The sequence below is a fragment of the Corvus kubaryi genome, unplaced genomic scaffold (assembly GCF_017639235.1).
Source record: "Corvus kubaryi isolate FWS band 111438036 unplaced genomic scaffold, C.kubaryi_AGA036_p1.0 71, whole genome shotgun sequence".
NCBI lineage: Eukaryota > Metazoa > Chordata > Aves > Passeriformes > Corvidae > Corvus > Corvus kubaryi.
This window is the reverse complement of record NW_024582059.1, coordinates 9,952,596-9,970,230: the sequence shown is the minus strand read 5'-3', so window position 1 is coordinate 9,970,230 and position 17,635 is coordinate 9,952,596. Positions and strand designations below refer to the sequence as shown.

Below are 17,635 nucleotides of genomic sequence, written 5' to 3'. Positions count from 1 at the left end.
CATGGAGGAAGCGTCTCACAGCTTCTCCCAGGAGCCACCTGTATGGCTCCCCAGCTACCAAAGCTTGTCATGCAAACCCAATGTGCTTATAATAGCACAGTGCTTATAATACCATCCTATGCATAGGAAACAGGTGTTCTTTAGCTAAATAAAACGTGGGTTTTTTAAAATTAGAAACCTAACTAAATTGTTAATAAAAACCCACTTAAATAGAGCTTTTCTTGATGCCTTTTGCTTTTTTCCCTGGTGAATGAAAATCTTTAATGCATAGATTATATGTTAGGCTACAGGGAGACAGTATTGTGTCCTTTCAATACTTAAAGGGGACTCCTAAGAAATTTGGAGACAGATTTATTAATAGGGACAGTAGCAATAGGACAAGGGGTAATGGTATTAAATAACAGATGGTAGATGCAGTCTAGATATAAGGAAGACATTTTTTACAATGAGGTTTGTGAAACAGTCTCAGAGGTAGCCCAGAGAAGTGGTAGAAGCCCCATCCCTGGAAACCCTCAAAGTCAGGTTAGATGGAGCTCTGACCAGCCTGACCTAGTTGAAGATGTCCGTGCCCAGTACAGAGGGTTTGGACTAGATGACTTTTAAAGGTGCCTTCCAACTCAAACTATTCCACAATATAAGTATACACATGTATTATGTGTATGCATATGAAATTTAAAAGTAAATAGCAAAATTGCAATTATAAAATTGCATTAAATTCACAAATAATTTTAATACCTTTGCATACTTGAAACATCTCCTTTCTGTATTGTGTGTCAGCTTACTCAGACATGGCTTCCTCAAACCTTGAACTCTCCAAATGCTAGGGACTTACAAAATGTTTTATTCAGGAAGTTAATAATAAAAAGGGTTTCATGGGTTTTTTTTTTTTTGTTAGATTGGCCTTTGCATATTAAAATAGAGATAAACTTAGTGGGTAGTGATTTTTTTCTTTCTGAAAACAATACTTTTTTTACAAGTGGTTTGATATATTACTTCAGGAAGACAGACTAAAAACCCATCGTCTCAACACAATCCACAAATTTGAAAGACTGGAATGTCTGGCAATGTTTTCCATGGTCTCTGACTGACATTCAGGTGTCAGCTTCCTTTTCTACACAGGAGGGATGAAATATCAATGTAATTGCCTTTATTAGCATTTAGACTTCAGTGTCAAAAGCACATGATTCCTCTTGAGCTCACTAAAAACAGGTTTTAATTTAGGTTTTATGAAATAGGTTCATTGGTAGGATCTTCTAATTTGTCTTCAGTTACATTAGTTATTGTTTTAAATATGTATAAATATATATCACTTCACTGTTACAAAATGTGTAGAGATACTTACTGCAAAGATATATGTTAATTAAAAGTAAAATTCAGTAAATTAACCACTAATTAAAAGTGCAGCCCTTTCCCAGAAATATGTAGAGCAATTGTGCAGTTTTTTAATGGAGTTAGATTGTTCTATCATTAAAATATTCAATTTTCTGTAATGAGCTGAAAACCAGACAGAGAATGCCTAAGTGTAGCAAAGAGCTTTATGCACTAAGTCTGTGCTACTTAGCAAGTATATTGAGCTAAAACCAGGATATTCCAGAAGATTTCATGTTCTTCCAGAGGGAAAAAAAATCACTTTCAAAGGAATTTTATTTTGAGGGATAGAATAGCATTGTTTTCCACTAATTTAATAATATCCAGATTATGAATTTAGGAAAGTATAGATTTAAATTTACCCCAGCTGTGGAAAACTTTTGCAGGAATGAAAGTCTTGGTTTTGATGGTTGTAGGTGTTTCAGTATTCATAATTTATTATCTATCTTTCCATTTCACAGTACTTCACAAAGATATTTGGTAAGACAACATAACTAAGGAATAACAGTTAAATCAGATAAATAAATTAAACCAAATGCGTTAACGTCACTTTTGAACACCTAAGTAGAATTTTTACTATTCGTTACTGATCTGAATATTATTTCCTAGGATATGGTTAGCCAAATACATGGGGAAAGTTCAAGGGGCCTTGCTGTCTGTCCAGCTTACCCATGCCATTATTCAGATAGACTTAATAACAAAACAAAACAAAAAAGTAACAGTAGTCACAAAGAAAACAAATAAATAATGAAAGCACAAAAGCTATACAATCTTTTTACACATAATATAAAACTGTAAAAAGTAAAACCGCTGTTGATTCACAGATGGGTTTTAGAATTGAAGTAAGGCTAATTAGAAATTTAGTGACAAGTCAAGAGATACTTTGTTTAGCATTTCTTATAACAAGCATGTCTCTGTCTTCTTTTAAAAATAAGCATTTATTTGCTATATTTTTTGCAAGCAGGAAGAACTTTCTAACCATTAAATGTTCCTCTGCTCATATGATATGCACTTAAAAAACACTTGTACAAACAGAAGGGAATTTAATTTTCCAGTCGGATCAGTCTATTTTCATTACTTAGAGTACTGCCTAGCCCAGAAAAAAAAAAAAATAATTCATTTTTGGAAAATAGAAACTAAGCTACTCAGAATTGAGAACATTGTTCTTGTTAGACTGCCTGTTTTCTAAAAATCATATTAATACAGAGAATATTATTTCCATACATGTTCATGTGCATGTACCTTTTTCTAGTCTACATCTTAAAGAAGAACCTACCTTGCAAAAATGCACATAGGCTAGTGGGAACAAATGTGGAGATAACTTCGTATTTTGAAAGTGAGAGCACTCTAATGAAACTTCTGTCACTATGCAAAAACCCTAAAGAAGATGAAAAATTTATTTGAAAAGGCTTTAAGTCATGTAGTTATGCTGTTTTCTGTGTAAAAATAATGTTTATTTGGTTTTGCTTATTACCATGTTTTCTCTGAAGTACTATTATACATGTTTTTCCTTTTTACTATGAAAGTTAATGTAAAAGGTGTGCGCATATGTGACAACTAGATTTGAGGATGATTTATTTTTATGACAGGTATATTTATCAAAATAAGTACTTTAGAGGATTCTACAGCAGACTAAATTGAAATGTAAGAGAAGCATTTGCTTTCATTTGTAAATTCTTGAAAGCAAGAGTAGTGCAGTATTGCATAGCAGCATACCACTGAGTGGGATGGCTTAGAGGCTGAAGTAAACGGAGTCATCATTGTTCAGTCCTCAGTGTGCTGCTGGCAGATCAGCCTGGTCAGCTGGAAACAGCTGTGCAAGTCTGCTTCCGAGATGCTTGACTCTTTTTTGCTGCTGGCTTCCCTCTAGGGAGCTGTACTGCCTGTGCCTGACCCTGCAGGCAATTCCTTCTGCTCCTCCTGGTTGTGCCATGACCCCAACTCTGCAGACAGCTGGCAGTCCTCTGGCAGAACATGTATGGGTCAGACCTTTGTCTGGGGAAGCCAAAAGGAAATTTGCCATGCCTTGACAAATTAGCTATACAACAGTGCAAGTATTATTTTAAGCAACTTGTTTTCTAACATGTAGCAAAAAAAAGTTGTCAAACCCAAATGACCTTTTTCCAGGGGTAATTTCTGATTTTAAATGAGCTGGTGAGCAACCTGGCTTCATTTTCCATTTTCAAAAGGAAAAACAAATTCTGCTTAGATGAAGTGGTCGCTTGCAACACCTCAGGAGTACAGTTAAGTATCATCAGCAGTCTCAGCCAGCCATTAGTGCATTATCTGGAGGATCTACATCATTAGTTTAAATTAGGTTCACTTAATTAGCCAGCTGGTACTCTCCTTGACACACTGATAAACAAGCTGTGCTTTACAGTTTCATAATGGTAAGACTAAAAAACAATTTCCGCCTATTTTTTCTTCTTTAATGATGAAAATAAAGAAGTAATCCCTCCAATTGTTCAGCCTGTGCAGAACACGTCTTAATCAAATACACTGTCCTCCCATTTCATACCTCTGGAGCCTTCAGTTCTCATAACAAAAACTGTCTAAAAGGTTCGTGATCTCAAGAGAGTGCTCAAAGTTGTAGGGAAAACACTTTGGTTCTCATCACAGGTCTATGAAAAGTAGCAACTGTAATTGGAAAACATATGAAAACAATTCTTCCTACTTCAACAAAATATACACATTTTAACAGGTAGGAAGCTTTGGGTGCAGCAACATCATGTTGTTTGTATGCAGTAACATATTAATTCCAGTGTGTGGCTTGAGAATATTCTTCCCTTTTTAACCATTTTTCAGTAAATGGTGTAGTTTTTCAACCAATACATGTAAAGTGAGAGTGATGGCAGGGAAGGAAGACAAGTAGTTTTTTACTTGATTTAAAACCTTTGTTTTCAACTTCTTAATAGCTCCAATAGAATGTAGTTTTGATGCCAAGTGTTAGAGTACATAATGAATAAAAAACACATTTTCAGCAATTCGGTAACTCTGAATTAATCAGAGGCCTGTTTCAACAATTGTCAACATAATTCTTAAATACAGTCTGAAAGTATTTGGAAATGCATATCTACTCATCATTTTCATTCAAGCATTTATACTAATGTTTCCTTTGAAAATGTGACAGAAAGGGTTTCTATTTTTATTACATTTCAGGCAGTAAGTACAGATCCTGTTCCAGTGAAACTACACTATGATAAATCACATGATCAAGTCTGGGTGCTGAGCTGGGGAAACATGGAAAAAAATTCACCAACTTTGCAGGTGAGGTGATCACAATGATTATATGTAAGGAAATCTAGACAAGTTGAACCTTTGTGTAGTTTGAGTAATTGCAATGTGTTGCATATTTTCCTTTAAGCATTATTACCATGACCCCCACAAGTGCAGAGAAATTATTTTAGGTAACCAGAAAACAAGTCAGACAACTGACTTCACCAAAGAAGTTAATGATTATTTTCTACACTCTTAGTCAGAACTGACAATGGCAAATTGATAGAAGGATAAGGAATGCAGCTGAATACAGCAGCATGTTCTACACTGCCAATCTTTTGAGAGCAAACTGTTGCTGTTCATGATATTTTTGTCCCTAATAAGAGGATAAACCAGACTTTAGACATGTTTCCTTTTCATTAAGGTCATATTTACACTCTGGAGGTGTCAAGCTCTGTCTGTACTGTTTTTTTTATATATGAAAGATATTAAAAATCTTTATTTTTCCCGTACCTTGGAGCAGCAAAAAGCCTAGGGACAGTCCCTAAAGAAACATTTCAAGAAGCTCTACTTACCTTACTACTTTTTTATTAATTTCTGTTCCTTATTTATAGTAATTCCCTGAGACTATGATGATCACCCTTATATCATAATTTAAAAATTCATTTTAATTTTAATTTGTTTTCCTTTTCTTCAGAAGTTAATGAAATCCTTATGCATTTATTATATACTTATATTAATATATACTTATATATAAGAAAAAGAATAAGAGAAATTTGAAAAGTAAAATTAGTAACATTTGAAATCACCTTTTTAGCACCTACAGGCTCTTAGTAACTTTGAGCATGCAAGGTAATTTGTGGAAGTTTAGCTGTCACTCCTCTCCAGAACTGATAACTGAGTCAGTCTTACCATATTTTAAAGTGACTGATCATCCTCACCCTCATTTTTAGTATAGATAGTAGATTTTTTTCTTTTCTAAAAAAAATCCACTCTTAATGCATATATGTGAATAGCATAGTGGCTATTATATGGAATTGTCTTTTATTCACCCATAAACATTTGCTTCAAAGAAGGTCCAAGATTTTGGGATTTGAATAAAACTGGCTCATAACAATTTAAGGCATAAATAAACTCAGTTCAGCTTGTTCTTCTGAAATATGTCTGTTCTATGTTGAATTACCTCATGTCTGACAAGAATTGGGAATATGCATAGCCATATGTTCCAGTGGATATGTGGATAGCATCTCATCTTTTCACTCTGGCTGAAGAGTTTAAAAAATTTAATCTCACCCTAAGATCTAGTATAAAAAAAAAGATAAACAAAAAACTTAGTTTAAACTAAGAACTGTTAAAGGTCTTAGTAATGCAAATGAATAAATATGGATGCAGGGGTGATAAAAAAAGATGGAGTACAAAGACTAAGTGGTCAGGTATGTAATAGTTCTCTGAAATCTGTAATGTTGATCAGCTTTATTCCCTGTCATTTGCATTCATTTTCTTGGTAACTGAAAGACAATACAAGAGAAGGAATACAGAGGCACTACAGTATTGATTCATTTGGATTGAGATTTAATTTTGAAAGAGTACTTCTACAGTTTATAATGATCATCACTTTATCCAGGTGATAACGCAAGCCAGTGGGAGTGTCTCTCATCACACAATCCACACTCAGCCAGTGGGAAAGCAGTTTGACAGAGTGGATGACTTTTTCATTCCAGCTACAACCCTCATCATTACCCACATACGGTAAGTTTGTCTGAATGTAGTGAATGTAGGATTGTCTCTGTGTTTATCCAAAGAACAGGTTCTGCTGTGACAGAACTGAACAATTTGATCAGCTGGATTTCAAAAGCCATATGGAAAGGGAGGGTGAAGAAAACAGGACAACTCTTAGCACAGGCATAAAGCAGAGCTCTCCCCAAGACCTCTTAGAGGAAAATCTATTTTTCTTCCTCAAAATACACTAGTAAGAATGTGACATATAATTTGCTTTTCATATTATTTTCTGCAACATTTCTGCCTGTAGGGATTGAGTCCTGTAGTCTAGGATTTTTACATCTGAGTATTGCATTAATGTGTATTAGTAGTTTGTATGTTTAGAACTTCTAAGTTTCTTTGCAAGCTGACACAGATCCATTTCATCTCAAAACTGCTCTGCCAACAATTAACTCCATTGTTTATTCTGATATTCCAAGTTCAAGTTTCTATAGAAATACCTTCATTAGATGATCTTAACTGTCATCGTTCCATTTAAGCAAACATCTCAAATTACAGGCATCTCCATTAGCAAGGATATAATTTCTGATTGTAGTGAGTGGTAGTCTTTTAAATGTGAAAATATGCAATTTAGGGTGATTTTACAATTGATTTCAGAATTTGCTCTGTGTGCCTGTGCAGAATCTAGTCTTCTGTATCAAACACTTGGCTTCTCCTAAAGATGTTGTTGATGAAAGATAATTTTTTAAATTTCCTTCAGAACTGTTAACTAATAACTAAGTTAGCAATCAGCCATATGCAATTTAAAAGGAAACGTATAAATTAATGTAGCTAAATAATAAATTGACTCTAAGTACCATTATTACCTAATTTCTTGAACTGAGTAGACAAATTCTTCTTGTGTCCCTGAAGTAATCTGCAGTCCTCACATTCAGCCTTAGGAAAACATTAAATATTTCTGCTGTATTTGAAACATATGTGTTGTGAGAACAAAAGTTACTGCTTCATGAACTAGCAAGTACTAGAGGTACTGCCCAAACAGAACTGACATATAGGTACTTTAATATTCAAGTAAACAGGAAAATAAAAACATGGATAGGGATAAACATCATACAAGGAGGGGAATCAGGACTAAGAAAAGAAAAATAGGGTCAGTCCAAAGCTAGTGTTGGACTCGTCTTGTGCAACTCTTTTTTTTAAGTTGATATTTTACACATATAGGTCAAGTAGCCGCTTCCTGCTTTGCACATTGAGTCACAGTCACCTTCAGCGGCTGAGTCATTTCCCATGTCCTATGTGAAACTGAGGAGAAGAGGGAATGAAAGAATAAAAGAAAACCCACAGGAATAAAAAAGAACACTGAAAGAATAAAATCAAATAAGTGCCTGCAGATACACGATTAATACGTACATCAATTGAGGCCTGGTAATTTTTATTTTATTATTTTTATTCACATGCCAGATAAAATTGCCAAGATTGCCAAAATGCCAAAAGAAAATTTGTGATCTGACAAAAAGCCTGCAGTAGTTTTGCCACTGCTAAAACCATAGATTTGGGGATTTAATGAACAAAATCAATTTGGTTTTACCAAATCATGAGCTTACTGGAAATGCTAGTAATTATATAGAATGTCTTTTCTAAAAAAGAAAATGTTAAAACCGCTATGTAGATAAATAAAGTGGGATTTTTTTAATGTATTCTTCAAGACCTATTTATGTTAATCAGTTGTTGAAGAATTTGTCTTCCATAAAATGTTTGGCCTGCAAGTACCTTGATTATTTTGTTTAAATAGGAATGCACTATGTGAACAATGTGACAGGAAAGATTTAAAATTAACTGTATTCATCAACTTAACAGTGATGTAGAAAAACCCAGTCTATTAAATTTAATATCACCAGTCAACAAAACAAATGCTCCATCTCAGCATGTGTTTCTTAAGGATGTTAGGCAACAAACATAAAGCTTGAGTTTATTATTCTTGGGAGTGTATACCAACCAGGGGAGCAATTTATGACTGCGAATTGCAAAAAACAGCTACAAGGGAAATAACCCCCCTGGCTAAGTTGGCTGGCGTAGTTAATTGCCCAAGGGCCCTATTTACTCTTTGTCAGAAATCAGTTCCCTTTCACCATGCAAAACCAGCCCCTTTCAGAAAAAGGAAAGCTTTCTGTAGCTAGGTGCATTTGTCACCTGTAAACTAAAATTTTGAATGATGGAGCAGAAGACAGTATGCATGGCTTACCAAATTAGCTTCCAGAACCAAACACACAGTCAGAATAAAGGCGATTCTAAGCAAAAAAAGACATATCACTTAAAAGAATTAATTAAATTTCTAGCACAAACCATCTGATACCATCTGCAGTATATTACTATCTGCAGCATATTCTGTCCAATAGGTTGGCTTGTTGACACAGAGGAACAGAAGTAAAGGCAAATAATTTAAAGCTACAGTGAGTCATTATTTTTTTTTCTTTTTAATAATAGCTAAAATGGTAATTGCTGGTAGTATGTATGTGCTTAAAACTTGTTGCGAAATAATTTTACTTAATAAGTGATGGGACTATACTTTTGATTTACCTAGGTTAGTTATTTTTGTATATGAAAATCCAAATGGACTACCCACTATTAGAAAAGAAAATTCCACACATTTTAATGCTCTTTTGGGCAGGAGATAATTTAGGACACACTTCCTCCACATCAGACATTTGAAGAGATACTATAAATTTTGGTCTCAGGTAAACAGTAATTCATTCCAAGGGAAAAAAAAATGTTTTCCCATCTTTTTCCTACCACTGACTGAGTTAATACTTGATTGTACTTATCACACAGCAGGAGTCAGGGCAAATAACCCTTTGGTTTGATAACCAGCAGGTGTAACATTCATGCTCTGAACAACTGTGATGCACCATCAAAGCACCAGCTAACCAAACTAAGTAGGCATGAGCCAAAAGAAATGGAGGAAAAATAGATGAATTTATTATCTTTAAACTTTCTTTTATAATTGGTGGCTAGTTGATATGGGTACAGAAGAGGACAAGAAAATTTATCATTTTGGGGAGAAAAATGTGGTAGGTTCAGCACCACCAGATAGTTTTGGAATGTTAGGAAGGTGTCTCCCTCTCTTTTATGTCCCAGTAATACTATTGCCTTCCACTCAAACACCATCAGGAATCAAACGATGTTTTGTCTGTAATCCTTTTGTATCTGCATTTATAAATATATGTATGTGTCTGTGTGCATGTATGTATTTGTAAAGAAAAGAAAGTATCTCTTAGTTATAGTGAAAATAATACTAGTTATCTCCCTAATAATGTGTAGAGCAGCCCCACTGATGTTTCCAGATAGCAAATCCATGGTTGTACAGAGAGTCTCAGCTGCAGATAGACCTGGTTGGCATCCCATGATAATGCTTTAAAAGTATAGGTGACTTAATTCTAGAATTTCCTGTCTGGTTTGTTTTGTTTTTTTTTTTTCCCACAAGACTAGTTCACCTGCTGACTCTAAGGAAGGAATTTCCTCATGCCTTTGAGAATTCCTTCATGATGGAAATAAATTTCCTTCTTTTTCTCACTAAGCAAAGTCAGAGTTTAGAGGAAGTCAGTTTCCCATGAGTTTTCACGAGCTGCTTGTGCCAGCTAGTTGTAGTGTAATGCACAACAGATCTTAATCTTAGAAAAAAGAGACTATGACACAAAACAGTGATAATTATTGTTTGAAAGAACACTGAAAGAAGTTTGCTCAGTCTTGCTGTTGGAAATCTGAAGATTTCAAAGGGAAGAAATTAAATACTCATCTTGCCTATCTTGAAAAATAGCCCATCCTGCTATTATCATTGGCAGCGCACTCACTGTCAATATACTTTGAATTACACAAAGAGAATGAATGAATGTAAAGCACTGTTTTTCATGCACAGTTTCATGCCCATATTTTCAGTACACACAGCTTGAAAAAAGTCTCCCCCTCCCCCACTTCTGTTGAAAAAATACCAAACACCAGGGCCACAAAAGTAGGTAGTAATAGGAGATCTATTACTCTGTAATAAACAGTACGAATGCGAAGGTGTTTATCCTTGGTTACTTCTGAAGCTTTTTCCTTTTGTAGAAGCACCTTATAAGAATTGGGTATATGTTTTCAGTATTTGTCCTTATACATTTACTAAGAAGAAAATTTTATTCAGGGAGCTATTTCTGTTCCAAAGCAATTCAGCACAACCAATGATCTTGTCCTTAATTGTCTCCTAATACCACTCCTTATCTTAAAAATAGACTTTTCCAATTAGTATGTGGGATGGTTGCAGAAAGATGACTTGTACAACTACTCATGAAAATATATTCTTGGAAGCCGAAGGAGCAAAAGGGCTGATTATTTGAGCTCCAGTGTTCATAAATCCAAGTGAACAAAAGATAATTGGAATAAATTAAGGTCTTTCACTACACTCTGTAAAGTGTTTCAAAAGTGGTATTAAATGAACTCACTGTAATGGAGTAACTCTAACTTTTTAGATGTTTTAATCTTTTAGCAGTGTTTTAAATGTCATACAGTTACCTGACCTAACAAGTGGAAGAATGAGCAATCAACTCACTGGTGAGTTGGCTCAGGATGTGAAGAGAGTTAACATATTCTGTTTGAGTTTTTCTCTCTTTTATGCCTCTGTTGTGTACGGTAACAGGGGAAGCAGTCTTTCTAAAATTACACTTATTCATTTGCACAAAACAATCCAAAAACTAAGCTTTTCTTCAAGAGTTAATTGGAATGTGCTGCCAGTGCATTCCTTCTTAAATGAAACCCATGTGAGGCGGTGATTTGGTAAATTCACATTTCATCATTCCAGAGTTTAAGCACCTACAGAGGTGTGAAGTAGCTGACAGAGTGTGAGAGCATTTTCAGTGTTTCTATGCAAATAATCAAACAGAAGATATTATTTTTGCTGCGAAAATCCTACATAATCAGAGAAAGCTTTCTATTCAGTAGTTTCTGAGTGAAATAATGGCAGTGGTAAATGCTGAGTCAACTGTAGATGAAACATTAACAAAAGAGATAGAATTAATTTAGGGGTTGAATTTTTCACATGGACAGTATGATTTAGTGCGAAGATAAGGGACAATCTGATATTTTGCAAATTCTGTTCACAGTGCATGTTAGGGGAGCAGAAGTTTTGAGACAGTTCTTAGTCATCAAGCTATAAACCTACAATGATACGGGGAAAATAGGGGAGCAGCTTGAAAGCTTGAGGAATCTGAGACAGCTCAGTAGTACCAGGGATCTAGATCTAGATCTATAAAAGATCTAGAAAGTACTCTGCAATTTCTAATAATGATTGTGGAATCTGTCAGTGAATCCTACATGGTGGCACAGCACACAAAGGAGGGTTAGGGGTTCACTCTTCAGCCTCCCACTTTGTGTCTTAGTGAGAGACTAATCCTAAATAGAAACCTTGCCAATCTTTCCCCTCTCTGTGTATTTGCCCCCCAAAAGAAGGACACTTCTGGCCCGTAAATATGTTGGTTTTGAAAAATAGGGGGTTTTGGGAAAGATAGAGAAGACAGCAAAAAGTCTTTTGCTGCACCTTTTTTATTGGCTTTAAATAGTGGATTTTAGAGCATCTTTGTTCCAGAGGGAATATAAAGAATGACAGATTGAGAGATTCAGCTCAAACAGTTTTAAAGCATTGAAACTTACTTTGTCCAACTACCACCATTGGCAACAGCAACAGCTATTGAAATAAGTGCCTTTTTAGAAATGTGCAGGTCCTCTTTAGTGTGTCAAAACTATATTCACTACTTCAGTGCTCCTCTGTTTACATGTTCCCACTCAAAAATTCCATAAATATAGTGACTACATATCTTTAAACTAAGAAACTCTCGGTCCTTTAGGTAAATACAAGATATACCAAGTGCCCAGATTTACACAGGTGTCCTTTTTCAGGTCCACTCCTGTATTCTAACTGACAAGGACCAGGGTTTGCAGGCTTTAAAATGTGCTAGGCAGTAAGGATTCCCATCTGTGTCTGTGGGAAAGCACCTACAGAGATCATGAAGATGAAGATAATTGCTGTCATTCCACAAATGCAATTAAGATTTGCCATCACTGAAATGATGTTCTGAGGTGGGAATAACATTGCTGAAGCCAGGGCCTTTTGGAATTCAGGAAGGCAATATTTTAAATTTTAAAGTTCATTTTCACCTCAGTGCTGTGAAATTTAGTAATAATTAGTTGCACATTTATATGTAGCCAATATAAAACTTTTTTAGTATTTTTATTCAGTGTGACTTTCTAAACTTGCAAAATAGATGTATGCACACATAGACACACACACATATATGAGGAATCAGTCTGTAAAACTATCTTGTTTGTGGAATCAGTTATTCTACATGCCTTTTCCCATGTCAGCTGACAATACAATACTTCTGACCAATTTTTTTATGTTATGGTCTAAATCTTTTCCTCTTAGGTACCTTGAGTAAAACTTTACAAAGTTCTTGAACAACAAATTCCAGCTGTCAGCAGAAAAAAAGATTATGTGAAAAACCATTTCCACTTCAGTGTGACTATGTAGAAATGAAAATTCCCTTCAAATGTTGCCCGAAACATGTGATTGCAAGCAGCCTTTGTAGCACTATAAAACAACAGCATCGGTTAAAAAAAAAAGAAAAAAGAATCCCTGTGTTCTATTCTACCTTCCCTATTAGCTCAGAAAATGCCTAGAACCTGGCTTAAGTAAGTCTAGCCAGCTGTAATACAACAAAAGGTGGTTTTGCTAAATTGTAATTTATTTATTTTTTCACACTGTAAGGTTTTTCTCTTTTGCATGTGTAGAAGTCATTACAGGAATATTTACCTTTGGAAAAATATCATCTTCCATCTTAAGTGATCAAACCATTGCTAAAAATAAATGTTGTACCTGTCTGTAGAACCTACCTGCTTTTAAAAATTCAGCATCTATCAGTGCCAGTATTTAGAAACATATGACACAATGTAATGTTTAAAAACATAATCAACTATAAGAGGAAACTAATCTCTGCAATTATGGCACATGATTTGTTCTACCTAGTGGTTAGAAGTTATCTTAGTGCTGCCTTAATTACTCACTGGTTTTCAAAAAATGCCCCAATTTATAAACATTCATTTATTAGCTTGGAGTCAGTCTTAAAATGATGCAATTAGCCTTTTTTGGTTTTTTGTATGTTTGTTAATAAACGACCAGAGCACAATTATTTTTAAAAATTTTTCTGGGTCTGCCTTGTATGGAGGCTGTTTTCAGGATAGCAGCAGGAATAGTGCTGTAGTATAGATCTGTGACAATGAGCTAGTAAAAATGTGATTGGAAATTTTCATTTGTTCAGTTCTATTTTTTAATATTTAGAATATATTTTTGTTAATTTTGTTTAAGATTTCCTATTTGTTGTGTTACAAACCATATAAAATGGATTTAAATCATATAAATCAAAGACTTTAAGGGAACTTTCAAATCTACACAAATAGACTATTTTTGTCTGTGTTCCTTCCGTGGGTTCTCAGCTGTCAGCATGTAATGTCCTATGGTGAATAAATCATCCAACTTCCATCTTAACAGAGCCACTCGAACCAACCCCCACCTCCCTTACAATCTACAGATTAGAGCACAGCAATTTGCCATGATGTGCCCGATCTTTTTTCCCATGGTAATTTTACATTTTTAATTCAAATGTCATTTCTAATGCTTCTATATGCACAAAATAATATTTTATCATGGGGTTTTTTTGAAACTTTTTTTTTTTTTTCAGTCTAATATTTTCTTAATTTGAGTCAGTAGTAGAAACTAAAAGGGGAGAAAGGATTTGTGGTAAAGTTCAGTATTTGTTCTTAAGAATATTCACATATCCCCATCTATGAGTATGTGAACTTCATGTTTAAAATGAAGAAAAAGATCTATTGAGACTGTTTTGATGTATGTAATTTATCACTTTTGTAGTCCTTATCTCTACCTCATTATTCATTCTGTACTAGTGCTATTTCTTTTGACATATATAAATTTGACTATTCAGTCCATATTACATCTACCCACCTTGATGTTACCATATTTTCTGAAGTACCAGATTTTCTTAATCCTGTCCTACCTTGTACTGACATTTAGGAGCATCTTTAGAATGTCTTTTGCTCACTATGTCTGTATAGATAGCCATTTCTTTGACTTTTATTGCTTTAAAAATGATTTTTTCTTTTAATTATTAAATTGCTAGCTCTCCTTCCCTAGAAAGTATGAGACAGAAAAATGCATTTGCTGCCAACACTAAAAGTAGGTTTTTGCTGTGTGGGTTCCCTTATGGTACAACATGAACAGTTTCATATATTCCTGGATTCTAAAAATGTAGAAATGAGGGTACTTCCCTTTGTCCTAAAATTTCTTGGATTATTTCTTGTCAGCATTGGACAACAATTTGCAATCATTAAAAAGTGTGTTGTAATACACATCTTGCAAGTGCTCTGCAAGAGAGACCTCAAACAATTCATAGACTCCTGCATCACTAGTACCCAAAAAATTCAGGATTTATCCCTACCCTGTGCAAATAATGTGGGAAGTCCTGGGCTTTGTGTGCAGCATGTTAAAAGAAGTCAGCTCTTCCTGCAAGAAGTGCTTGATTTACTTACTTGATTTATCCAGCCGAGTTACAGAAGACAACTTGCATATTCTTTCCCACAAATAAATGCTTGAAAGATTGTATCACTTGTGGTTTTTTCACCCAAGTGAAAACTATCCTGATAAGAGCGCGGATTTTGTTGATGACACTTAAAATGTCATTTACTTCGGCTCAGCAGCATTAACTTTGTGGTGTTCATTTTTTAATCCAGAGCCAATCTTATTAAATATGATGTAGGATAAACTCAGAAGTTGAAAGCTTACTAATGCACAAAGCTATCTATTTTATAATATTATTTTCTATCTCTGTTGCTTATTGTCTAGTAATGGATTTTTTCCTATTCAATCTCAGAGCACAAAGCTTAATTTGAGAAGATCTCTTTATTCTAGGAACATAGCACTTGTCAGGATTCCTTCAAGCCCTTGCTGAAATATTTCTTCCCTTCTGTCTTGCATGGCTGTCTTGAAGTCCTTGATATCCTTATTTTTCAAAATAATGGTCAGTATGTGCTGAGAGAGTAACAGAAAGAGAGAAAAAAACCCAGTCATTTTAGTATTTTTGACCATCATTGACTGTGGAGTCTCTGACATCCAATTTAATCCTCTCTACACTGAGCTCCCTTGCTGAGAATGGAAATAGAGACACAATATTCACTTATATGAAGTATATAAAAAGAAATATCAAAAAAGAATAAAATCTTCAGAACAAATCTGTGAATATCAGTCTCTGAAATCTTGAAATACTTATTACAAGATCACTTTCATTCAGGTCTCTCAGGTGATATTCAGCACTTGTTTTTCCCTTTGTGTGAGACTGCCGGTCTCTTTTGGGATTTTGCTCTTTTGCCCCTAGCCCTTGAGATAACCTTTTCTATTCTATTTCAGTACATTTTAGGATCTAATCAGAAATTTTATCATTACTAAGATTGTCTGCTCCCACAGATCTAAAAATGTTGGTTTCATACAACTTACAATTGAATATTAAGTTCCTTTCTGAATTGATCTGTCAAGACCTGTATTTATTTTCATCAGTATTATTAAGTAAACTTATGACTTCTGACAGATGACTTATGACTTCTGATGGACTAGATCTGTGCTGGCTTCTATTTTTATCATAAAAATGTATTCCTTAATCCACATAATAATAATAGTAATAATAATAATAATGATTTTAATGAAATCAAGTTATAGCTGTCTGTATATTAATTTTCCTCTTCCATCCCACATATGCTATAAATGTCAAAGATTATCTGTTATTGGATAGACATTTTTTTCTTCTAATTTGAGAAGTACAGATGAGATGTTCAATGTGCAAATCTATAAGAACACAGAAACCTGAAGTTTTCAAAACCCAGAACTTCTTCCCAAACAGGAATATAATAAAGGGGTCAATATTTTTAGAAAATTTGACCTGCCATCAAATTCTGTTCTCCTTATAACAGAAATTATAGTGATGATCTCATTTTACTCTAAAATTACTCATTTTCCATAAGAGTGGCCCCACAGCCTTATGTTCTGTGTGGTTTAATTTTCTTTTTTTTTTCTTTACCATTTGTTTCCCACTCCTAAGGACTGCTATGTTATTACTTCCCAGGTACATTATCACAGCCGCACGATACTGCTGCAAATGTTATTTCTCTTTTTTATGAGTCACTTTTAAATATTTCATACACAATAATTGCAACCAATAAATAGATGAAGTGGTGAAGAGGGCAGAAATATTTTACAGATATGTGTGTGTGAATGTATGTGTTCATGCACATAAACACTTAAAAAATAGAGAATTATTAAGATTTTACAGATTTCCTCAGATAGGAGAATGCTTTGTGCTTAATGCTGTTACATGCAAATACCAAAAAAGGAGAAAAAAGTGCCTTTTGTGATACAAAAGAAAAATAGGAAGCAAGTGTTCCTAATGTTGTAAAGAGCATCAGGAACAAAATTAGGAAAGCAAACTTAGGTGAAAAACTGTTTCTGTACCCAAAAGAAAAGCACCATTTGTGCTGCTGAGCAGTTCCTACTGGGAAAAATCCACTTAGCCTTTTGTTATCATCAAACAACCATTTCTGAACTGCAGAAGTTAAAGAAAGGTCTTTTCTGAGCAACCTGTCAGAAATGAACTATTCCAGGCAACAACAATCTTGTAAGTCCTGAGAAGAAAGCTGTTATGCTCTTGCAGTGCTGAGTTTTTTAAACTAGAATCACTTCCACAATTAAAGATATTTTTAATCTAGAGGTAAATATTTTATTTTCTGCATTATACTACAGTAATTGTAGTAGAATGTGACAATGAAAATTATGTATTTTAAAAACTCTTTAAGCAAGAAAAAATAATTTTGTGATGATTTGAATTGTATGAATGCAAGGCATCTGAAGTAAAATATACCAGTGTGAGCAGTCATCTTTACAATCATCTGTGTGGATATAAACTGAAGAGTAATTTTAAAAAAGTAAATAATGTTTGCAGTGTTGCATGTTGTATGTTAGAAAATTCTGTAGTGGTTTGGTCCAAAATACTCATTACTGTTTATCTGCTGTGAGATAAGAATTAGGAGAAATGCAAAACAGGCACCAAACTTGAAAGAATATAAAGAAGTTCATTAACAGACCTAAAAGAAGAAAAAAAAATTATACCACCTTCAGAACTCTCCTCCTCCCCCCACCTTCTTCCCTTCTCCCACTGACAATGTGAAAAGACAACCCTTAAGATGTTCA

The 17,635-nt window shown here is 34.4% G+C and overlaps 1 protein-coding gene across 2 annotated transcripts in view; it reads left to right on the top strand.

Annotated features, from left to right (window-relative positions):
- The window catches only part of FSTL5 (follistatin like 5), a 278,658-nt gene that overhangs the window by 241,814 nt on the left and 19,209 nt on the right, over nt 1-17,635 (top strand). For both annotated transcript variants that reach the window (XM_042049795.1, XM_042049794.1), the window contains 2 exons: nt 4,528-4,635; nt 6,209-6,333. In XM_042049795.1, coding sequence (XP_041905729.1) covers nt 4,528-4,635; nt 6,209-6,333 — 233 coding nt within the window. The remainder of the gene's footprint in view (nt 1-4,527; nt 4,636-6,208; nt 6,334-17,635) is intronic.